The 25739-nt window shown below is 33.2% G+C and overlaps 1 protein-coding gene and 1 pseudogene across 1 annotated transcript in view; one reads left to right on the forward strand and one right to left on the reverse strand.

Annotated features, from left to right (window-relative positions):
- The window catches only part of DSC2 (desmocollin 2), a 32610-nt gene that overhangs the window by 5587 nt on the left and 1284 nt on the right, over positions 1-25739 (forward strand). Inside the window, exons 2-14 of the mRNA XM_011362580.2 lie at positions 6985-7069; positions 7949-8145; positions 9010-9129; positions 10400-10555; positions 11870-12014; positions 13075-13241; positions 16479-16613; positions 16851-17036; positions 18959-19215; positions 19343-19485; positions 21888-22115; positions 23881-24117; positions 24517-24641. Of these exons, the coding sequence (XP_011360882.1) occupies positions 6985-7069; positions 7949-8145; positions 9010-9129; positions 10400-10555; positions 11870-12014; positions 13075-13241; positions 16479-16613; positions 16851-17036; positions 18959-19215; positions 19343-19485; positions 21888-22115; positions 23881-24117; positions 24517-24641 (2181 nt within the window). The remainder of the gene's footprint in view (positions 1-6984; positions 7070-7948; positions 8146-9009; positions 9130-10399; positions 10556-11869; positions 12015-13074; positions 13242-16478; positions 16614-16850; positions 17037-18958; positions 19216-19342; positions 19486-21887; positions 22116-23880; positions 24118-24516; positions 24642-25739) is intronic.
- LOC111741827 lies at positions 20584-20702 on the reverse strand (annotated as a pseudogene).

Consider the following 25739-nt stretch of genomic DNA (forward strand, 5'->3'; position numbering starts at 1 on the left):
TGGGAGCGGAAGCGGGTGGCGTTATTTGGGGCGGGACAACCTTCCTTCCAGGCAGAAAAGATTGGGATCTCATTGGGTGACTGGAAGACACAGGATCCAGTGCGAGGGAGCAACCACTGGGAGAGTTTGCGATCAAAGTTTCCACAGACCGGGCTTCCTCGGTCCCCTAGAAGGAGTTAAATAGACCGGATGCGAGAGAGTGCTCGAGTCGGCGATGGCCTTTCACGTTGACCCTCAGGCGTTGTGGCTCCAGTTAAACCTGAAGGACTAGGGGATGAACGGCCAGACAGAGGGAAGACTTCTGGGAGTGGTGGAACTGGGGGACTGAAACATTCGGATAATTCCCCCTTCTTTACCGCTCTCATTTTACACCGAATTCCTTAAAATTCTACGTAACGAAATTGTAGTTGTTATTATTACAGTGTCTTTTCCAAGGAATTCCATGGACTTGAAAACCTTAACTAAATTCCCTGGACACATTAATACCCGAAAAGGCCAGGCGCACAGCAGTTAACATTTTCAGTTGAGGAAACCAAGAATAGAATAAATGAGTCACAAAATGTATAGTTGATGACGAATGAATTTCGGTTACATTCTTAATAAAGTTGCCACCTCTTTTTACTCCATTGGTTAATTGTTCTTTGAAGGAAGAGAGGTGGGAACAATAAATAGCATTGCTTTGTATATACTTAGACACAGAACTTCCTTTTAAAAAAAAACAAGGGGAAAGGAAAAAATAAATTGAATAATTCCCATTCTGTGTCCTTCATTGGCTTCAAAGCAGGATAGACCAGAAGTGGGGTGGAGACAAAAGAGCCCGGGCTCTGGCTGCACCTCTCCTTCTCCACTCAAGCTGGAAGGCTTGGTGTGAGACTCTCAAGTTGTTCTGATGCTGGTGTGGTGGGCGCATCTCTGCAGATCCCTGCCAGCCTCAGGCAATTGTGGTTGTGAGCCTCAAATGTGATAGATGTGAAGAGACTATTTGAGTGAAAGGTATTATTAAATAAGGATGACTTCTGGGCACACCCTTGACATTTCCTGCTTCCCATACAACCCCAAAACCCTTCACCATTCCACAAATCAGCTTCTCCCCACTTCCTAATATTGCCTCACTTCATACATATCGTCATCACTTTTAACTCTGGCTTCTGTCTAAACACCTAATGAAGCTTCCCTTTCTATGGTCATCAGGCATTTTAATTGCTAAATCCAAATCATTCCTTATACAATTCCACCTTGTAGATTGCACCATGATTCTTGACATTCACTCCTTTTTTCTTTGAACATTCCCAACCACTCAATTGTATTCTCAATTCTAGGTCCTATCTCTAAAATATTATACAGGTGACTCCATAAACTAAATTTATTTTGCAGGTTCAGATATCTTCATTGAACAGTAAGCCTCTGTATCTCTACTTACCATGCATGATGTGTGACATAGCATTTATTATCTTCCCAAACAATATTGCTTTTCTTCTAGTGTCCTATATTTCAATAAATGACACTACAATGCACATCATTTCTTAAGTAAAAACTCTAGAAGCTGTTTGTTTTTAATTCCTCACTGTTCTCCTTCCCTATTCCATCATCAAGTCCCATTAAATCTACATTCAAGAATATCTCAAATTTCTTCTATCCCTTACCTCTGCTATTACTTTTAGCTATTACAAATAATGTCACGATGTATAAACTTGTATATATGTTATTTCATATATGCATAGGTGTATCAATAGAATAGATTACCAGAAATGGGATTGCCAGATAAAAGTATATGTAGTAGATGTTACGAATTCCCTTTCCCCTCCATAAAGGTTGTATATGACTAGACAGAAAGCTATTTTATGATTGTTGGCATATCACATTGTTGAGGATATGTATATACACACATATATTTACACACATTTATATCATTCTGTATTATATATATGTGTCCATGTATATATATATATATGTGCACGCACACACACACATATATATATAGTCTCATACTATATATCATATACATAAATAGCATTGCTTTGTATATACTTAGACACAGAACTTTCTTTTTAGAAGAAACCAGGTGTAAGTGAATAAATAAATTGAATAATTCCCATTATCATATACATATGGTATATAGTATGAGACTATAGTACTTGATCTAGGCAGCCATTTTGCAAAACATAAAGTTGAATCCATACTTCATGCAGAACGCCACAGGAAATTCCAAACAGATGAAAGATTTAAATATAACATATAGTACCATGCAGATAATAGAAGAAAACATGATAAATTTCTATTTAATTTCGAGTCAAAGAAGCCAATTTAGCGCTCAGATTTCAAAAGTCATTTGTTAAAATTGAGAAAATCAATTATATTAAAACACATACGCAACACTTGCAAAAAACTAAACTAAACCAAACAAAACATCATAAGCAAAGTTAAAGGTAACTGATAAAGTAGAAAAAAATATATTTGCAGATCATGTTTAAAAGGCTCTTATGTAAGAGCTCTATGTAAAGAAGTCAAAAAGTCTAAATATAAATCAAGAAGTCTAACATGAACACGGATATGAAAATTTCCCATAAAATAATAAAAATGGCTGATAAAAATATCTCGGCATCATTCATAATAAGAAAAATTAATTTAAAACTACATTGAAATGCCATTTCTTATTTGTTAAACATCCAAAAGTTTAACAACATGCTGTGTAGGCAAGAATGTGAAGCAATAGAAACTCTTATAAGTTGTTGGTGAGTGTAACAAAAAGTTACAACCTTTGTGGACAGCATACAGTTATATCAGATGCAAATAGAAACTGTTTTACTTCTTCCTTTCCAATTTGTATGAATCTAATATCTAATATCTTTCAGTTTTTCATACGCCAATATTGCATTGTTTTAATTATTGAGACTTCACAGGATCTTTTAATATGTACTAATATTAAAGCTAATATGCTTTCATTGCTTTTCTTTTTCATAATTTTCTTGTCTACTCTTATTTATTTTTCCTTATGACCTTGTAAATCAGCTTGTTTAGTTCCAGAAAAAAAACATTGGTGGGATTTATATCAGATCATAAAATGAGAATATATTTACGTTGTTGAATTTTCCTTCAAAATAATGGTGTATTTTTCTTTTTGTGCAAGTCTACTTTTGTGTCCTTCAGAAATGTTTTCATGTTTTTCTTAAATAGATTTTATATGTTTCTTGTTAAGTTTACTCCTTGGAATTCTATTTATTGCTTTTGAAAATGATTTTTTCCATTATGTTACTTAACTGGTTTTATTTATGTGTATGAAGACTAATGATTTCTGTATTTTAATAGTCATTGCTACTCCTTTACTGCAATTCTCATTGTTTTACAGTAATTTATTAGTTGATTTGCTTGGGTTTTCCAGGTAAATAGTCATATCAAATGCAAATAGAGATTTTTCTTTACCTCTTCCTTTTCAACTTATATGCTATCTAATGCTTCCCTCTTGCCTTATACACTTTAATGTAATGTTAACTACAAATAATGACCTTAGAAAGCCTGTGAGTTTACCACTAGTGCTTTCCCACTGATGTTGTGATTATAATATAATATAAAAACCATATTGAAGAAGTGTCACTGGGCAGTTGACCAGGATCTCGTGAACATCAGGAGAAAGAATTCGCGGACAGTGAAGCAATAGCTCAAGTTTATTGAAAGCAAAAGTACACTCAGATGGGAGTGCCGGCAAGCTCGAGAGGGAGCTGAGCCATTTCTCTCGTGGGGTAGGGACTTTATCTACTGATTTAACTAGGGTGGAATATTTGTGATTTTGGGCGGTTTTTCTGGGGAAAGGGAATGACTTTTCTTGGAACTTGAGAGACACCCCTGTTCTTGCAGTTTCTGGCCCTTTCAGAGCTGTCATGACATCAGGTACATGATGAATACATCGTTAACCGCAATGTTAATTTCTTATAATGGCTGTATAATTAGGGTAGGGTTAGGTTAAGGACAAGAGGGGCTTGGTCGCACATGTGCTGTTTTGGGGAAGAGCAGATGTGTCTCTGGGTCAGGATTGGTTTTTGAGCTCTAAGGGCTTATCAGGGCTCATGGTGACGACATCTGTTCTCTTGTGAGTTTCTCTTTTTCCTGTTTATATCTATCTGCCTACTTTAACAGTAGGCAGATAGATATAAATAGGAATCAAGTACTTATTGATTCCTATTTTTTGGGGGGGGGGGAGGGAGCTTTTTAAAAATCTAAGAATGATTATTGAATTCGGTCAAATGTCTTTCAGCATTCATGGTGACGATCACATACCAGACCTTCTTTAAGCTAATTAATGGCTTGAGGTTCCTAGACCAAACAACTTGTATGAATGTAGATCTCAAATCTATGCAAGGGCCAGTACTTCCAGCTCACTTTTACATTGAAGGTTTTGCATTTGGGTCCCGGGTTAATGTGGGCTCTTGTTTTAGATCTTAGGCCGGCCCATGGTTTGATTTCAACTCTCTTCTATGAGGTCCAAAAAACCAGAGTCAAATCTTTTCAGATCAGAAGTCGTTTCTGGTTACCACTCTGTGTCCAAACTTTGTCCTCAGTTTTTGCCTTGCAATTCCTTGCTAGATGTTTTAGGGTGGTTAAAAGAAATGTATCTATTATTTTCAGTTTTGGTGTAGGGGTTTGTCTGAGTGACCTAGCTGCCATTATTGGAAATGAAAGTTGTTCCCAGATCCATTCTCCATACTGGTCAGAATTACCTTATTCAAATCAAAATCTGCTTATGTAATTTTTTTGCTTAAAACAAATCTTTGGTTTCTCGTTCTCTTTAGGAAATAAGATCCATATACTTTGCCAGTGCCATTCACAGTCTGTCCCACATCTACTTCTCTGAATCCATTTTGAACTTCTGTCCCTCATGTGCTATTAGCATCATCTATTCTACATTTCATGTTCAGGTCTATGTCATCTCTGACCCTTCACATGTGCCATTCCTGTGTTTGGAACATATCAGTTTTGCCTTGTCTTGACATGGCTAACTTGGAGTCACCTGGCTCTTACATGAAACTAGTTCCTCCTGCTCTCCCATACTACCCTGTACTTCCCTGTCATAGCATTTATCTTACTTTACTGAAATTACAAATATGCTTTACCCTTGAATGGAGTGTTTTGTGAAGATCATGTTTACTGCTTTGTGTCTGATACATAGTAGAGATTCAGTAAACGCTTGTGGAATGCATGAATGAATGGATGTTAAGGACACTGTTATCCAAAGTAATGTCTTAATTCAGCCATTTCTTACCTTCTTCACCATTTTTACCTTAGTCCGAGTTATCATCTTCACTCTCTTAGATTCCTCCTATGGCTTCCAAATTCATCTCCTTGCTTCCACTTTGGCTCCTCTGTAGTCCAAATAGCCACCAGAATGATTCTATGTAAATGTATGCTCCTGAACCCACTGTTGTTTCTCTTTGCATTCTGAATAAAATCTACACTCTTTACTATGGCCTTTTAGACCCTACATGATATGCCCCTGATTGTCTCCCTTCAATATCTCCTATCACTCATCCCTCAATGGGCACTACTACCGTGACCTTTTTATTCTTCCAAAACACCAGGTAAAGTACCCTTCCAGGGCTTTTGTTCTGGTTTAGCTCACTTGGAAGACTGTTGCCATTGAGAAACTGGCTTGCTTCCTCATTTTATTCAAGCTTCTAGTCTTCCTTTTGTCACTTTCTTCCATGCTTTATTTTTCTCAGAACATTTATCTCTTGGTATCAAGCGACCCTTTGTACATTTGTGTATTAGTTTTTTGTCTCATTATAATGTCATTGCCATGAGGTCAAGGACTTTGCTTTGTTCACTGCTGTAGCATTTGAACACTGCCTAACACCTAGTAAGCAATTCATAAATGTTGATCGAATAAGTGAATGTATGCTTTCAGTCACCTTGAACTGGAATCCTCAGTTGTATGACTCTACTCCTATCCTTTCTTGACTATGTAACCAGTGATAATTCTTCTCATCTTTTAATTTCTAGTTCAAACATACTCCCTTTATTCTGTCCATCTCCAATTTTCAAGTGAAATATAATCTCTGCTTTACCTTATCTTTCACATGTAATTTAAATTGGATAATTAAAAGTTCTTTAATATGTTTTGGAAGTAAAAATTTTTATCCAAATTTTGCTGATTCTAATTTATGTTTATAGATTTTATAAATAACAGTGTAAATGCTAGTTTTATTTATCTTGCATTTGGTCAAACTGTAGAAAAAATTGTGACTTTTTTCGTAAACATCTATTGTAAAGTTTCAGAGAAAATAGAATTATGTTTCAGTGTGTTTAAATACATATTGTATTGGAATTGGTTCAACATAAATCACTAACTCTTTTAAAAATTTTTAAGTGAAATATTTTCTAAAATAACCATAACTCTCATTTAGAAGTTCATGTTTCAAAGTTATGTGCTTGTTACTGTGGAGTTATACATAAATACTCCCCAAAGCACTCCACGGCAATGAGTTAATACTACTCTTTAGAAGCATTGGGGTTTTATTTAGGATATTATTGATTTGGTACCATAGCTCATTTAGGAATTGACAATTAACTGAAACACTGTTTGGCTCATTAAATTTGTTTTTGTTTCTCTTTTCTATTTACATACTTGTGTTGCTTTCCTAATAGTTTCAGCACTCTCTTACATAGGTTGTCATTAGTTCTTCAATATAGCCACCAAGTTAGTGAAATTACTATTAACTTTATTTTACAGAATAGAAAGCAAAGCCCAAGAGGGTAAGGAATTCTCTGGGTTTACATGCTTTGTGAAGGAGTGAGCCATGACTCTTAGTTTATTATTTTATTCTTCTCCTAGATACAATTTTTTTCCTGATTTCTCACTCCAGTGTATGTTTTTTGTTATTTAGTTAATCATATAAACTGATTTATAATTATACAAATTTAGAATTTATATGAACTATATATATATATATTAAAGGATTTTTTTTATGCATAATATTGATTTGATTTTTTTAGATTTTAACATTTGCCTGTGATGCCTGCAAAAAAGTGACATTGCGTATTCCCTCAAAACTAGATGCTAAGACATTTGTTGGTAGAGGTAAGAAACTGATAAAATACGTTAAATCTTAATTTGGTAGGATTTTGTAAAACTAGTGTAACTTTTAGAAGGATAGCTGTATTGACTCTAAGAGTTTAAACTAATATAGTACATTATCATTTGTAAGCGTATGATATCATGCCAATGGAAAAAATTATTTTTTTGTTGGAAAACATGATTATATGAAGTAGATAAAAAGGTTTAGTATGAGTAATAAAAATTATTAATATTTAAGTTAGTTAAAGGATATGGTATATGTTATAACATGCTTCTATAAAATTGAGAAATAGTGTTGAAAGTATTTCTTGAATTTAATGGTATCGTTTTTGGATTTTTATCCTAAAACATTTTGGCATCTTGTTGACATTGATTACCACGTATTGTTTTTTCAGGGATTAATTTTTTACATAACTCAATTGTATAAGAAAAGATTAGACTAATGAGAACACAGAATTACTACTATTTAATAATAGTTGTAAGAATTCGGTAATATTTTAATTGAATAACTGCCAATTTTAATCTTCTAAATTCCGTTTAACATACTTCAAATGTATTTATGTGTTACTCGATAGCTAATTTCAGTTAATAAAGAACAATTTTTTCTTGTTGGTTTAAATATTCAAACGGTGGGGTTTACATGCCTTTATTTCAAGACAAATGTGTTCTTTAAATGATTGTAAAGTAGGTATTAGAAGTGATATATATCTTTAGCAGAACTTAACTAACCATAGAATTTCATATATTCGTTTAAAAATGAAAAAATTGTGTCAATATAGTTAATTTAAAGTTTTGGGCTTCCCCTCAAATGCATAGATTACTGTTAAAACTATATATCGCATGTTTTACTTTACAAATAATTGCTGTGTATAATTTTTACAGTTAACCTGAAGGAGTGCTTTAAATCTGCAAATCTAATTCATTCAAGTGATCCCAATTTCCAAATTTTAGAAGATGGTTCAGTCTATACAACAAATGCTATTTTGTCCTCAGAGAAGAGAAATTTTACCATAACACTTTCCGACACTGAGAACCTGGAAGAGAAGAAAATACTTGTCCTTTTAGAGCATCAAATAAAGGTATACCAAATTATAAAATGAAATATAATGAAGTATTGTCTTCAGGTATCACTAACATTGCTAGGAAAGATGTGGAATCAGAAAGGATATAAGATAATTTAGTTTGAAAGAGAATGAAAACTATGGCACAATTTCACAGTATTCAGATGGAAAATGATTGCACAATATAGATTAATTAAGGATTGTAACTCCTTCTCATCTGGGACATAAAAGGAGAAATTGGGATATGCTACAGCATGAGAGCTTGAGATTAGACAGAGGAGCATCTCTTGATCTTTACCGTAGAACAAATTTTAAAAAACAAGTTTTGAAACTCTATCTCTGGAGGCCTCATGCTTAGACAGCATAACTTGTAGTCGTGGAAAGTAGATGACTGTTTTAGGTTGAGGTTTGGACCTCACACATGCTTATTATGTTGTGACACTCAAAATCAAAATGACTTCTATTCGATCATTGGCCGTTATTCTGCAGCAGATTGAGAGCGGTCAACATGTTTCTCTCCTCGTCTGACACAGATCTCTCTGTTGGTTCCCTGGCTCTTCCAAGTTAGTGGAGAGTGGAAGATGCTTATACTAAACTTAGAAGGGCATATACTTTACTTATTTTCTTGGCATATCTCTCCTTCCATGTTTTTGCATGGCGATATGGCAAAAGTAAGTTTTTTTTTCAGTTTTGCTTCTAAGCTTCCAATTTCATCTCTCTTCCACTTTGCAGTGTTGACGTCTAGTATGGTTTTTAATCACTACCATGGTCTTACACCCGGCCAGCTAATTCTCATGAGAGGAGAAAGATGTATCATAGTCCTGATGTTTGAGAATAAAGTAGTTCTTGACTTTATTCTTTTTTTCTGTCTTCTAAATTGAGGTACCAAAGCAAAATCATTCTAAAGAAAAAGTTCTAAGACGTGCCAAGAGAAGATGGGCTCCAATTCCTTGTTCAATGGTGGAGAATTCCTTGGGTCCTTTTCCACTTTTTCTTCAACAGGTACAATTTATTTCCTTCCACGATCAAAGTCTATAGTTCCCTTTAAAAAAAAAATTTAGACAATGAGTAGGCAGTTATTTAAAAAATAGTGGCGTATGAATATACGAATGAATGAAGATGTGCACATATGTTTCAATATATGGGTATAAATACATCTCTCTATATCTGCATATACTTATTTGCAGTTTTAATCATACAAAGGTCATTTATAAAACTGTGAAACCCATATAGCACTCTGAAACACATGGTTCCTTAATGAAGTTTTGTATCAACAAGGATATCATAGCCTGGGTGTAGTCTAAAAGCCCCCAAAACATCTTCCATAATATAGGATGAAATTGCTTATGAAAGGCAAATAAATGCCATGAAGGGGAAAGACATATACGCCTTTTTATTACTATCCCAAAGTCCACTGCTTAAATTACTATCCCGGATCCACATTTTCTCTCTCTTTTTATTTTAATGGAAACTCTAGCAAATCTTGCCTTCTTCCATTATCAATGGCCACTTCCATTCAATTTATGAGTTGAGTTTCTTTTCCCTCAGTTCTTGAAATGGTGAGAGAGAATTCTCCTTTATATCTTGCCAAAAAATTTAATGCAACTGAGAGAATAGCACATTAAAGTTGAGAAAGATATTGTTGGAAAATAATTGTATTAATCATCCTGATACATAGTCAAGATCTTACTAAGAGGTTGAAAACAACTTGGAAAATTTGCTTTTTGAATCAAGTACCAGAATATCATACTTGCGAGGATATTATGCCATTTCTATTGTCATTCATTTCCCCCCCTTTACTCAGGTCCTATAATAAAGAAGATGCTGACAAATAACAAAAACTAATTAAGGAAAGCATTGTCCAAGTTTTTGCCCTGCAGACAGAATATTTTAAATGCAATATATCAAATATTATGTAAAATAAAAATTCAGGTTTTTTTTTTAAAAAAAAACAGGATAATTTTTCATGCTTAGAATACTTTGTTTTCCAAGATAGGAAAAGTCTTAACTGTTTAGTCCATGTAGGTTCATTTAGCCTTTAAAATATCTTTTAGTTATTCTGGAAAACTAAGATGCTATTACATTATTTTCCTCATGCCAATTGCTCTTGAAATTTTTCAATTATTAGGCTTCCTTATTCTCATTTTTTATTCATATATAATAACTGGCAGGTAGTTATTTCAATGAAATGGCAATGTGATTACATAACCATATAGATGAAAGTTTTGCTGAAATAAAAATATGTCTCATGTGTACAATATCTACTTTCTAGGTTCAATCTGATACAGCACAAAATTACACTATATACTATTCTATAAGAGGGCCTGGAGTTGACCGAGAACCCATGAATTTATTTTATGTAGAGAGAGATACTGGAAACCTATACTGTACTCGACCTGTAGATCGTGAGCAGTATGACTCTTTTGAGGTAAAGTCTAAAGTTTACCTATTATATTAGTAATTGTTAAGCTTGGCTATTTTGTTTCTCGTTCTCAGTTCCTTTACCCTTTTCTGTTTTTTGAGTTTGTCATCTATGCTCTGTCTATATCTGATAGCTTAGACTTGGCTTAAAGCAAAAATAATTTTATAGAATAAATAGCTTTAGATTCTATTAGAAAGTTCTTGGTATTATAGTTTTAATTTTTTTAAAAAAGGAAAAAATAGTATCACTTTAAAAAAGAGTTATTTAATTGGCAGAAAAGATAAAAATCTGTGAACCTCTTTACATACAGATAGAGACACCATAGGAGCTAAGTGAAGGTTAGAAGTTAGGCCTCAGTTGCTTTGCAGTGAGAGAAAGTTAACTTGTGGTGAGCAATTAAGGAGTATGGACAGCACTTAACTAAAATTATTCGGTCTTTTTGTCATCTGGGTAACATCCCATGGTGGAATGAGAGAACAATGTAAGAATTTAACCTAATCTTGTATTGATTTCCCAACAGAACCTAGCGATTTAGCTCAACTCAATTTTAATTTATTTACATCTATTTTGAATTAATTAATTATTCATCGGTAGACTGAATGAACCGAATAGATAGGCAAATATTGAATTAAATATTTAGGATTAAAATTGCTACAACATGGCCCTCTAAATATCTGTATTGTTCTTCTGTTTCAATGATAGTCATTATGAGAAAAACTAAAATTGAAATTCATACTATAAAATCATAAATAAATTATATTCCCCACATTATTTACAGCCATTCATTTGTTCTATTTCTGATTCTCCTTTTTTAAGTTAAAAAATTTCTATAAAGACGGTTATCTAAATAGAACCATCGATATGCCTGAGATCTTAATTAGTAGAAAATAAGACAATATCTCAGTCAACTGCACATGAGAAATTTGGAATCCTAAAAATCCAAAGGGAAAAAAGGGCCAGAAAGTTGTATTTAAAATTCGTGCACCTGAAACTTGCAAACCAAAACAAAATAATCCTGAACGCTGTTTTGGGGAAATAATAGTAAAAACCATTACACTCATGTATAACAATACAGCAATAGTGAGGAAACCAAGATTATTTACGTCATTATATTAGACATATTTAAACATAAAATGCTATACTACACCATGAAATTAATCACTTCATGGCATTAATGTTATGTCCACATCCAAATACAAAAACGAATGGTGAAACTCATACTGCAACGCTGAACAGTCTACAAGTTAAAGCCAACGCTAGTTTGAACCATATTTTGATAGATTGTTTTGCCTTTTTAAAAAAATTTTACTCTCTTCATAGATAATTGCCTTTGCAACAACTCCAGATGGATATACTCCAGAACTACCACTGCCCCTATTAATCAAAATTGAGGATGAAAATGATAACTACCCAATTTTTACAGAAGAAACTTACATTTTTACAGTTGGCGAAAATTGCAGAGTTGGTGAGTACTCACTTTAACCATGTTGGTAACCTGACGTTTCAATTCAAAAACTGAGTTTCACTGTGCTTTTGGGAGGCAGCATATCCTGCTGGCAAGGAAGGATAAGGGGACTTATTGGCCTGCTCTGGGTGGAGTTTACTCCACCTTTCACTAACTAGCTATGAACTGTGATCCTGGGCAATTTCCTTAACCTTAACAAACCTTAGTTTCCCTATCTGTAACACGGGATATTACTATTGAAGATCATTATGAAGATTAAATGAAGCATAATACACATGGAATGCCAAGCACAGTGCCTGAGAAATATTATTCAACAAATGTTACTTTGTCTTCTTGTGCGAGATAAAATAAGTACTTTTAAGAGGACACACTCTAAAAAGAATAAGCTTTTGAGCAACTGAGGTCTTAACTTTGAAGAAATTTACTGATGTTCCATAATGATTAAATGATCGATAATAGTCTGGGCATGATCATAAAGGTTATTGAGAATAATACAAATGTTTTCTCAATCCTGTGAAAATGGACCAGTTTAGCTGGAAAGCAGAATGCAGTTTTTGAGTCTTCCTCTAGAAAGATCTAACTAAACCAAGAAATGTCAGAGGAAACTGACCCATTCGATCAATTTAAGTACAAGCTTACCAATAGAAAAAGGTTAAAGAATAATTAGAATTCTTTAGTATAGAAATAAAAAGGTCATGGAGAGATTTTATTAACATTTATAAAATTATACATTAAACACAGTGAATATATAGAAAAAGGTTAAAGAATAATTAGAATTTTTTAGTATAGAAATAAAAAGGTCATGGAGAGATTTTATTAACATTTATAAAATTATACATTAAACACAGGGATATAGTCAGCAAATTCCAAAATGTTAGGCTGCTGGGATATTTAAAAGGAAATGATACTTTATATGAAATTCGCCAACTTATAAAACTTATTACTCTGATATATAATGAAGTGGTTCAGAACATTTTCAAATAGATGGAGAGGAATGAAATAAGGGGAAAATTGAAAATGTAAAAGTTTTGGAAATTAAAGATGATTTTTCAATATATAGGTTCTACCGTGGGACAGGTATGTGCAACTGACAAAGATGAACCTGACACGTTGCACACGCGCCTAAAGTACTCCATCCTTGAGCAGTTGCCAGCATCGCCCACCCTGTTTTCTATGCATCCAACTACAGGCGTGATCACCACAACATCATCTCAGCTAGACAGAGAGGTAACATAAATATTAGCAAATAAAACTTGGTTGTCACGTGGTTATTTAATAGTAACTGTATATCTCTGTACATCACCTATAAATGTGTTTTTGAAAAGCATGTTGTGAATCTAATTTTAGAAAAATTATCATGTTAAGTATGTTAAGGGAGGTCATTAACCACACTGTGTGCTAATTTCGAAACTAATGTGTTCTCTGCTGAATTGTGTTTTGTAGACTCAGTTTTCCTAATATAAACATATGTATAGTATTAAAAACAAATATCAAATATGAAAAGTGAAAAGTGAAACTTTTGGACTGTGCAGAAATTTGTTATCTACAGATAACAATACTTTTTCTGTCTGTGTCATCTCTTCCTTGACAAGTTCATCTATATTCTTCCCCTTGTATAAATGAAAAGAAAGTCTATATCTCTCTATCTCTGGCTTACCATTTTCAATTGACTGCTAGAAATCTTTATTTGGATGTTTTTCAGGTACCTAAAATGCAGTACATCTGAAGTCAAACTCTTCTTTCCTTCTAAACATGCTGTATTTCTCATATTTTCTAGTAAAAAAGGCATTAATATGCCCTTTTCCTATTAATTATTTTTCTATTTCCTTTAATTCGTGTTCTCCAAATTGTATTTGATGTCTCCTTTTGTCCCTTAGATCAAATCACTTTACAAAGCATGTCAATGTTACCTTCAAAATTATTTTGCTTTTCTATTACGTCCACTTCTACTGATACCATCCTAGTTTAATAATTTATTTGCTTGGTTATTCAACTCTTACATCTTCACCAAGCATTTGTTCATCTGAATTCTTATAAAAGTTTATCTGACGTACTTACTACATTTATAATGCTTAGTCTTAAAATATAGTAATATATGTTTATTGGGTATTTCTTTAATTCCTAAAATTTCATATCAGATTCAATTCCTCTTCCTCTCTCCCTCAAAGAATAGAGCAGTGGTCTTTAAATGTTCTGATCTTAATATCCCTTTACAGTCTTAAATATTATTGAGGATTTAAGATGGATTTTCATGTCTCCTTCTGCATTCAGTCTAATATGTAGTTTTAGCTAACATATGTAAAGAAAATCTAACATGATATGAAGTTAGAAAAGAAAGGAGTATTTTAATAGTAATTTCAGGTCGTTGTGGATATTAATCTTTGATACTGCACCAAAAATTGACAAGTGATAGTTTCTTAACTGTTTTTTGCAATGTACACTCTGAAGCTTTATCAGCGAATTTTTGTACTTTATTACATTAAAACCTATTGGTTTATCTTGTACTATGTGGAAATAGTTTACTCATGTATGATTTGTAACAGATTGGTCATTTGAAAATATTAATTAATTCACTAAGTCATGCAGATCTACCAAATATTAACACATGTCAATAAACAATATTGAAAAAAAATCACCTATTTACCTCCATTAATGGATGAAAAAGTTTTCCAGAATTCTTTTTTGCTTAAACATTCCAATTTATTATTGATGACAAATATGTTTTTTATTTTTTGAAGTGACATATTCATTTTGCTTGACAAAATGTCTTCCAAATATACCAATTTGAATAAACATAAATGTCTTTTATGTAAAAATTATATTCTGTAAAAAAACAACAAGTAACAATCACACAAGTACTTTTTTGTGTTAGAGGAACACCATGCCATGTTACACTGCAGAAATGCTGTATGCATACCTCCATTTTTTCACATGGACTGTGGGTTGAAATTTAATAAAATTAATCATTTTTTGCTGCATCTACAAGGAAATTTCTAAGTGAAACTGGCACTTATTTATTTTATTATTTATAAATTCATTTATTTTTATTGTATATGCCAGTAAAGAATACAACATCATTTGCTGGATAGATGAATGAACGAATGAATGAATGATTGTTACAGCACTACATATTATACAGATTTTTAATGGAATTTATGTGCTCAAGAAAAAGCAGATTATAAACCAATCTATTTTTTTTTATCATCAAGTCTTGAATAGGCCCTTCTGATAGGATCAGCTGAAAACTGATGAAGGAGTCTTGGAGTGCTTTTACCCAAGCATGCTCTGGAATCACTTTTTGACCTCAGGATTCCAGTGTTCATCTGTTACTTTAAGACCTTTAAACATCAGAATTTTTATTCTATCTGAAGATATCACAAGTTAATAATTAGGCCCATAAAACTTTTGTTTCTTTGTTTTATCAACCAATTGATTGTTTCCAATAAAATATGTACAAACAAAATATGTATTCTCTCCTGAAAGTATACAAGCATGAAGTTTTAGAACTTTTAAATGCAATAAAGTCATTATTTTTCTAGTCGACATATGTGATTAGTTATGAGATAAGAGTAGATCAGGAAAATTTTGTGTATGAAAAGCATAGCGATCAAGAGAAATTTTAGTTTATTTTAGGTAATTCATAAGGAGGAGAAAACTTGAGAGGTGACAGAATTAAGGAAAGAAGGTAGCTATGTAAGAGAAGGGTGAATATTTTAGGTGGAAAGTTAAGATAGTTTTGCACATTATTTTGTCTTATGATAAGAATGGAATTATGTTGGAAAAGTGTTATTATTATCGTTCTTTAGAAGAGGAAACCTTGGTAAAGAGAATTTTTCAACTCCCTCAGATTACATTTGTTATTTTGGGAGTTGTGAATAGAACCCAAATTTTCTAATGTTCAGTCTATGGGTGTTATTATTAGTTTTATTTATAATCTTTCCGTATCTCAATTACTTATGATAAATAAAGCCATTATGAGGAGAAACACATTTTTTAACTAGCGATAAGCCTCCTATGATCTCTGATGAATGGAAAGTCCTGAGAGCCAAATTTTATTTTCCATGGAGAGAAAAAATTACAAATCCCAGACCCTCGTTTTCATGCTCATTTAAAGATCTTCTTATTAATGTAAATATTTAAAATCTGTCTCTTTTAAGGAGGATATTTAACTTTATTGTTTTCTTACAAGACTGTTATAAGAGTCATTGCTATGTAATTTTGAACATAAGATTTTGATTCATTATTAGGCAATTCCAAATGTACTATTTGAGAAATAACTACTACTCTATTTTCATAAATTAATTAAAAATTGCTAGTGTGATGAAATATTCTTTTACCAGTACATGAAAGCTATGAAATTTATACCTCTTAAATTTTTAATGCAAGGAAACTATAGAGTATAAATTCAAATTTCATTTACAATGTTGTTTTCACTCAATAATTAAATTCTTAATTTCTTTTCAGTTAATTGACAAATACAGGTTGAAAATAAAAGTACAAGACATGAATGGTCAATATTTTGGTTTGCAGACGACTGCATCTTGTATCATTCATATTGAAGATGTGAATGACCACTTGCCAACATTTACCCGTACTTCTGTAAGTACATGATACCAGTAAAAGAAAAATATACAGCCCAGTATTATTGCTAAATGTGCACATCTCCATTGTGCCACATGATTTCAAACGAAATATCCTTTGACAGCAATTTGGACTTATGGTTTAAAATTATGTAAAAGTAGTACTTTGAAAGTTAGAAGAAGAGGGCGCCCTTCGTATGGTGTTTTATTTTTGTGAAAATTACTAATTGAACTTTTATTTTATTTTTTTTTTTAGTATGTGACATCAGTGGAAGAAAATAAAGTTGATGTGGAAATTTTACGTGTTAGTGTTGAGGATAAGGATTTAATTAATACCGCTAATTGGAGAGCTAATTATACCATTTTAAAGGGCAATGAAAATGGAAATTTTAAAATTGTAACAGATCCTAGAACAAATGAAGGAGTTCTGTGTGTCATTAAGGTAAGAATAAATTAGTAAATTCGTTATTTGTAGTTTATCATATTGCAGATTAATATACTAGAGTTAATGAAAAGAAAGGCATTCTGGTAAATGTAGGAATAAAATAGATATATAGATAAATGTAAATGCTATATTCTTAATATATAATGGGATGGATATATTTATTTTGAGAACTTTTTCTTTAAATCGAGGCATAATTGACATAACACTATATTAGTTTCAGGTGAATGATGTAATTTGATCCTTGTGTATGTTGCAAAATGATCACAATTAAGTCCAGTTAATATCCATCACCATACATAGTTACAAATTTTTTTTCTTGTAAAGAGAACTTTTAAGATCCACTCTTCTAGCTACTTACAAATATGTAATATAGTATTATTAGCTATAATCATGATGCTGTACATCACATTCCTGTGACTTATTTATTTTATAACTAGAAATTTGTACCTCTTGACCAATTGATTCAACAGTCTATAAGTAACATTTTAAATTTCAGAAACTATAGTATCTTCAAAAATTGAAAATTACTAGTGTGAGGAACCTTATATAAAGTCATTATTTAAAAATTATATATATGTGTGTTCAAATGACATATAGTATTTACTTAGTAACCAATATCTCTTAATTCAAACACTAGTACAGCTGTGATTCCAGTGGGACAGTGGCAAACTTTCCTAGCTCATTCTTTCTACAGCTGGGTCAGGGAGCCTCCACTTATTTACTGAATTTCTCGAATGATGGGTTACTCCTGGTCAGACCTATAGGAAAGCTGTTTGTAGTTCTGTTCATCTGTATCCAGTGTCCATTACATCCTTAGTTTCCTGGTTCAGAATGGGAATTCTCAGACGTTCAAGGACATAAATACTTCTAAAACCTCTTTTTAATACTATTCTACAGCATCTCAGAAGAACTTGCTGCTAATTCAGGAGCCAGAGTGAGCCCACCAAGTGGTCTGAGCTCCTTTTGGCTGTGGACTGAGTCATAGGCTTATATCTGCTGCATCTTTTACTAGAATATGATCCAATCCTGGGTCTATGCAGTGTCCTTTTTGTACATATTCACAAGGTGCATGGATCAAAAACGATTAATCTATTTTTGCTACAATCATAAAATTTAGCTGCAGTCTATGGGTTAATTTCTCTGTTGCAAAACAGCAAAGAACGGTCCATTAAATTTTGGCTCTTTCTTCACCCATACTCTGCCCTAATCCTTGATATTCTAAGAAGGAAATTCATTTCTGTGAAGTGCAAGACCTAACACAGTTTCTGTCTTATAAGGAAATGGCTTCGCCCATTCTCATTACAACTACATATCAGATAAAATTAAAACCTTCTATTAAACTTGGTACTACCAGATTTTTTTTGGAAAGTAACTACAATAGAAGAGATTAAAAAATATATATATAATGTTTGTAAGCTTCTTATTTTCTTTTTTCTTAAAGATTTGATCATATTTTCTACCCTAAGCCAGATAGAAAAAATTTATTCATTTCAGGAGGGTAGGATAAGCAGTCCCAAATTTAACAGAGCAGTAAATAAGTGTTGGTTAAGGTATGGACCCCCTAAAGGGTTAACCATGAAATACTCATTAAATACTTTCTGAAATCGTTATCAGGACCTATGATATTACTTGTGTTAACTTTGCAGCTGAGGAACAGATTTTTGTTTGTTGTGAGTTTTGTTGTTGTTTTTTAAATTAATTAATTTATTTTTTGCGGGCTTCACCAAATACTGTATCAGTTGAAGGATTGCCCTTCTCCCACCACCACCTCATTTCTTGGGTGTATGTTTAATATTCTCATGACTATTCCCAACATAGCACTTACATATTTCCAAATTTAACAAATTATACACGGTACTAGTTAGCATTGCCAAATATTAAATGTCTTGAACTGATTTTCCACACACTTGCTTTTGTAGCCACTGAATTATGAAGAAAGACAACAGGTGACCCTGCAAATTGGTGTAGTTAATGAAGCTCCATATTCTAAAGAGGCTGGTTCGAGATCAACTATGAGCATGGCAACAGTTACTGTTAATGTAAAAGATCAGGACGAGGGCCCAGAGTGTAACCCTCCAGTACAAACTGTTCAAATTAAAGAAAATGTGCCAGCGAATACAAGGAGCAATGGATATAAAGCATATGACCCAGAAACAAGAAGTAGCAGTGGCATAAGGTGTTTATAATTCAATTTAATTAACTCCAAATTTACCATGTTTTTAAAATTTATAATTTATTTTGATACCAGTATTGTAATTTTGCTTAAGATACATTTTGTTATTTTTATTCATCATTAATAATAGGTATAAGAAAGTAAATGATCCAAAAGGTTGGATCACTGTTGATGAAAACACAGGATCTATCACAACTTTCAGAAGCTTAGATAGAGAAGCAGAGACCATCACAAATGGTACATATGATGTTATAATCCTTGCATCAGACAAAGGTAAGAACTTTAAGTCAGCTCTGTACAGTCTCAAAATGTATTTTTCCCCAGATGATATATAGAGTAATTGAGAGGTTTGCTAGAATTTATTAACTCATATCTGCTTTCTAATAATACCCTCAGTTTTAGATGTAGTTATAAAATAACTTATTCAGGGAAATACTTAAAATGTTAATAATCTATGAAATTTAAATAATTGTTAAAAATTGAGAAAATCACTTCGGTTGTATTAGCTTCAATTTACCTAGTCATATCTCTTAAAATATTTACTTTGGCAGAAAAATTTGTTACAGAGAGAGCATACTTATTGCCTTATGGTGCACTTAGAAAATAGTTCTATCTTCTTACAGTAAACTAACAATATACTTATATAAAAAGAAATTATATAAAAAGAAATCATAGTCATGATTAATAGTATATTATAAAATTAGAAAGACAAACAATATAAATCCATATAAGCATATAAAATTTAAAATCATGTTCTATGAGTTCTACAAAACTGAAAGAAGTGTGAACACAATGGTAATGGATGAGATCCATTTAGTGCGTAAAGTATAGTTTTACTATAACATACATTTGAATTTTGTGCTTCTTTAAAATAAATATGTTGACTAAAATAAACATAAATTATTATACTGTAGCCTGCAAAATTAGAATTTAGGAGATGTTTTAAATATTCCAGTTCTCTCTAAATTAATGAATGTATTTTTGTTTATTTAGCACATAGAATATATTTTAAAACTGAAGATCCCGGTTTTTCTTTAATTTCTTTAATTTTCTCAGCAATTATCTCTTTAAATATTTCTCCCCTACCATTCTACTCATTCTCTTCCTCTATATGTTCGAAGATACTAAATATACATGTTTCAAAAATGTCTCGTATGAAGTAAATTAATCTTCTATTGGTGATTTCGTTGACTTTCCTTCTTAGTATTAATCTTGTTCCTTTTGGAATTTTAATTTTCAGGTGTACATTATTTTTGTTGGGTTTTTTTTTTGTTTTTGTTTTTGTTTTGTTTTTAGGCGAGGCAACCCTTGGTTGACCTCATAGATTGCAAGGACCTTGTCAACTTACTATCCCTTATTTTTTATTTTTTACACCTACAGCACCTGGTCTTCCTAGGTGGTCTCCCATCCAAGTACTAACCAGGCCCGACCCTGCTTAGCCTCTGAGATCAGATGGGATCGGGCTTGTTCAGGCTGGCATGGCCGTAGTATCAGGTGTACATTAAATGGCAGATGTTTGGTTTGCTTTCTGTTTTTGGTTTTTCCTTTCTCCCACTTTACCCCATCATAACTAGCAGTCTTGTGTTTGCCTTCACCTTGTCCTTTTCTGTGGCCTACCTTTCAGAACCAGTTCTTAACTTGGTGGGCTATGGCTCCTGATCTGTGATGATGCTGGAACTATCAGAGTTTCTGTCAACTGGATTAAAATTATGACTACAGGGCTGTGCCTGGTCTTCCAGTTTCCCTAGACCAACCAACAGCTTTATATAAGACATAGCCCCAAGCAGTGGGTGGCACAGGTTTTTTTTCATCCTTTAACCCCACTCCTGATATCTAAGGCCCCTTTATTAAGCAGAAAGAATGAATGATTTAGAGATAGAATCCTGTGTTTGTGTTCAGCTTTGGACATCATAACTATTACTAATTTGTGGCCTGGAACCAAGACCACTTCATCTTTGAATCCCTCAGATTTTACAGTGCCCTGTACAAATAGTTATTTAGGAAGTTTTCATTGAAGACACAGAAAAAAAAATTCTTTAGGCTATACCCAAGAATGATTACTTTGGCAAATGATATTCCGCTTCTGGAGTCTTTCACCCTTTAAACATATTCATGTACTATTTTTGTTCTAATCTTCCAAATACATACCTTCTACATTTAAATTTCCCTGCTCCCAAACCGTCAGTGTTTTCTATATGGATATGAAACTCCAAGCTCCCTAGTTTGGTTTCCAAGGTCCCTTGGCTCTTCTCTCTGGTGTCAACTCCCACCAATCTGCCTTCCTGTTTATTATGTCTAGAACATAGATGTGCATACTGTGCTTTTCTACCTCAAATTTCCTTGTGCTTTTAAATGTACTAGAAATATCTGTTCATACTCTCTTCCTTTCTCCTTTTAAAAATCAGTCAGAACTCACCTCCATAAAATTTTCCATGTCTACTGCAACTATTTAGCGATTGAATGACAAATCTAAATAGCAATTATTGTATGGACAACCCATTTGAAAGTGATAATATTTTACTTTTAATGTTCCCTAAGGACATAGCTTGTGACTGTGCTTGTCACTATCATTTATATGTTACAAGTGCCTAATATTAAAAAATTATTTCAATGTATAATTTCCTAGGAGAAACTCAAAACATTAAAAGATTGTATTTTTATATCTGATTTTCTAGATGGAAGAACATGTACTGGAACGCTGAGAATTAAACTTGAAGACGTGAATGATAATGGCCCATTAATACCTAAACGGACAGTGATAATCTGCAAAACTGTAATGTCCTCTGCAGAGATTGTTGCTTTCGATCCTGATGACAGTGTAAATGGCCCACCCTTTGACTTCAGTTTGGAGAGTGATTCTAATTCAGACATACAGAGAATGTGGACACTGAGAAAAATTAACAGTATGTACTTCTAAACATTACTTTGTTCTTTTCAACATAAGGACATCTAAAATACTTTTCTTTTTTAAAAAAATTAAATGTATTGGTGTAACATCAGTCAATAATATATAAGTTTCAGATGTACAATTCTATAATACATCATCTGTATAATGCATTGTGTGCTCACCACCCGATCTAATCTCTTTGGTCTCCATATTTTTAACCTCCTTCACCCTCTTCATCTTCTCCCCATCCTAAAATACTTTTTTTTTTTTTTTCTTGATGAAATAGAATCATTCACTGTGTGGGAACCACCATTGAAAAAAAGCAAGTTTCTCAGTTTTAGTGTGGTAGGAAGTGAGTCTCTCTAGTGCCTATGTCTAATCAATCCTGTGCCGGCATTTCCTTAGAAGTTGTGTGAATTCTCATTCTCACTTCACGCATGCATACCCACCCTTAGAATGGGTCTTATATAATCACTTCCTGACTTGTGTATTCTTTCTACATAGATTCTTTCCACAATGGAATCTGCATGTACCATAGGTCTGTTCTTCAGGGAGCAGACGCTGAGACAGAGTTTCTCAGGCAGATTTTTATTAAGGAGTTTGCTTGGAATCAATAGCTGTGACAGGAAGGGAAGCAGGATTGGGCAAGAAGAGAAGGCAAATTGCAACTCAGGCCAGATAACAGTCTCAGCTAACCCCATGGGGAGTCTTTGCTAATCAGCCCTTCAAAGTGGCCCAAAGTTGAGCCTCTCTACACCCTCCTTGCTCAGTCAGTGGATTGGGCTACCCTGAGAGCTGTGAACTTTGACAGGAAGGCACAATCTCTGAAGATGCTGGTAGTCTCCCAAACAAGTAGGACAATAAGTCCTTGATTGCAGAGGGATCTGGGTGTGTATCAGTGTCCACCATACTCTCTCTCCTCTTTCTGCTACCTTGACTTCTGACTATTTCTAATTGATTGTTTTCTACTTGGAATTCTCCCCTAATTTGGCTCTTACTCTGTACTTCTGACTTTACCCGGAACAGGATCTATGGTGTCAAGAATGGAAACAGTAAAGGCGATTCTCCATATTGCCATTGCATCACTCTCTACATCAGCGCTTAACTTTTCAACACATGCTCTGTCTCCTGACTGTACTATCTGTGGACCAGGATGTCCTGGTTTTCTTGCCCTTCAGCTTTCATGATTCAAGATCCACTGTAAACTGAATTAGGTTTGCCTTTAAAATGACTTGGAACAGTTTCAACTCCATGTTTTCAGTGACTATTTCTTAATTTCCCAATATAGCAAATTAGAAAAGAAAGGTTGTAAAAGAAAGGAAAGGGAGAATAGAGGACATGAAGAAGCCTTGGTGGCAAGTTAAAGCATTGTGTCTGGAATTTCAAACTATTACTGTGTGATGAATTATGTATAGAAGAAAATATACACAGAATGATTATATTAAAAATTTTAAAGCTGTGATAAAAAAAATGATCTCTTAACAAGTCTATCCTAATCTCTTAGGCTAGAAAGAATTGATTTATAGATAGATAAATATATTATCTCAAAAACCAAAAGACTTTTTCTCGAGGCAGCGTACACAAGTTTTATAGGCAATGTGTTTGCAGTGGCTGGAAATTAGAAATCCTCAGTGCATGCACATTTACAATTTCATAGCAGTTGTGTTATCCCATCAAGAATATCCATTTGTAGGGAAATTTGATGACTATGTTATTACTAGTTGTTTATGTTCAGGAGAAATCAGTGACATTCTATAGCACTTGGTTTTATTTTCTTTCAGGTACAGCAGCACAACTTTTCTATCAAAATGACCCTCCTTTTGGAGAATATACAGTACCTGTCAGAGTTACAGATAGACATGGCATGTCACATCTCACTCCATTGAATGTCATAGTATGCAACTGTGTTACCGAAAATGACTGCACATCTCGGATAGTTCCAAGGACTGGCGACGGAGAAGTAAAACTTGGAAAGTGGGCCATCCTTGCCATATTGTTGGGCATAGCCTTGCTATTTTGTAAGTTCCTTTATAAACTCAAATAATAGCCTTAAAAAAACTTTCAAGACACATTCATAGGTCAACACTGTTTTATGTGCTATTCATTTGTATATAGTTGTATTTCTATTTAACATACAGTTGTATTTCTATTTTGTACACACATATTTAACTTACATAGTGAAAGTACATGTACACTTCTAGTGTTAGCTCAACATAATCAGAAATTTTAACACAGAAATACAAGCGTTTAGCTTGTCTTTGTGGCATATCTGCTTAGAGCAGACCTTTTCTATTGTATGCTACTTTGACACAAGCTATAATATATATTTTCTAGAAAACTATCTTTGTATTAGTCATCATAAGTTCATAACTTCGCATTGTTTTTGATAAACTAAAGTAATTTCTCTCATTCTTCAGGTGTTTTATTTACCTTAGTTTGTGGGGCAACTGGAGCAGCCAAAAAACCACAAGTATTTCCTGATGATTTAGCCCAGCAGAACCTCATTGTGTCAAACACTGAAGCTCCTGGAGATGACAAAGTGGTAAGTAGTCCGTCTTTTTAAAATAAATACAAAGAATAAATTGGCCTAACTACTATAATTATCTTTTCTGAACAAAGTTCTTTTGAAATCAGGTAACTTACTATATGTAAAACGTCACGGTCCCATAGAACAGGTAAAACGACATTGATTCCCATGGCAACAGATGGTATTTCAATTTAGCCATATGCTGCTACTTAATAGTAAAAATCTTTCATCATGTCATTGTTATCTTCTACTTCAGATGTCTCATAATTTCAACTTTAGGCCCAGTCTTCTTTATATATTGAAACTGCTGTTTGTGTTGTAAAAAAATGTTCCATTTAATTATTTACATATTATTAGCATAATTGTTTTAATTTTTCCTGGCAACAGCAATAAAATGGACTACGAGCTTTGATCAGCGTGAGAAGAACTTTAATGGAGTTTTCTGACTCTAATGTGGGTTAGAAAGGAGCCTTAGGTCAAATATCTGAAATAAGCAATGCCAGCAAATAATTCCATTGCCCCAATTTTGATTTCTAGCCTAGTATGTGGATGAGTAATAAGTAAATTCCCTACAAAAAGCATAATCGATGATCAGAGAAGGGAAGATTTAGAAAACCAAAGGATGCTGGCATCTAGGAAGGTACTGGAAAAGATAAAAGTTTCCTATAAAAACACAACATAGAAAATTAGTGGCCAGAGCTTTGGTGTTCTTATTTTCGCTGCTGATTTCTTTTTATTTTTTTAGATTGCAAGGATTTATTATTACAGCTGATTTTTATGGCAACTTTATTTCTATTATTTTTGTTTTAGTTATAGGGGGCCTAGATGAGACACTGAATAAAAATACTAATCATTATTTCTGTTTCTGCTCTAGTCAGGTGAAGGGAATAAATTTAAACTAAAGGTAAATGCATGTGAGACAATAGTCTTGGAATCTTTATTTTGAGGTGTGAGACTCTGGAAGGCTTTAACAACTGAAGTTGTGCAGTATTCTAAGAAGTTTTTTAAAAAGAAATTAAGCTTTTTGATTTGTCTTAAGGTACAAATCCCTCGACATCAGCAATTTGTTTCTTGTGTTAGACAATGGATGAAGTACTGAGGTTCCAAGAACTA

Source organism: Pteropus vampyrus, unplaced genomic scaffold, assembly GCF_000151845.1.
Source record: "Pteropus vampyrus isolate Shadow unplaced genomic scaffold, Pvam_2.0 Scaffold3, whole genome shotgun sequence".
Classification (NCBI taxonomy): Eukaryota; Metazoa; Chordata; class Mammalia; order Chiroptera; family Pteropodidae; genus Pteropus; species Pteropus vampyrus.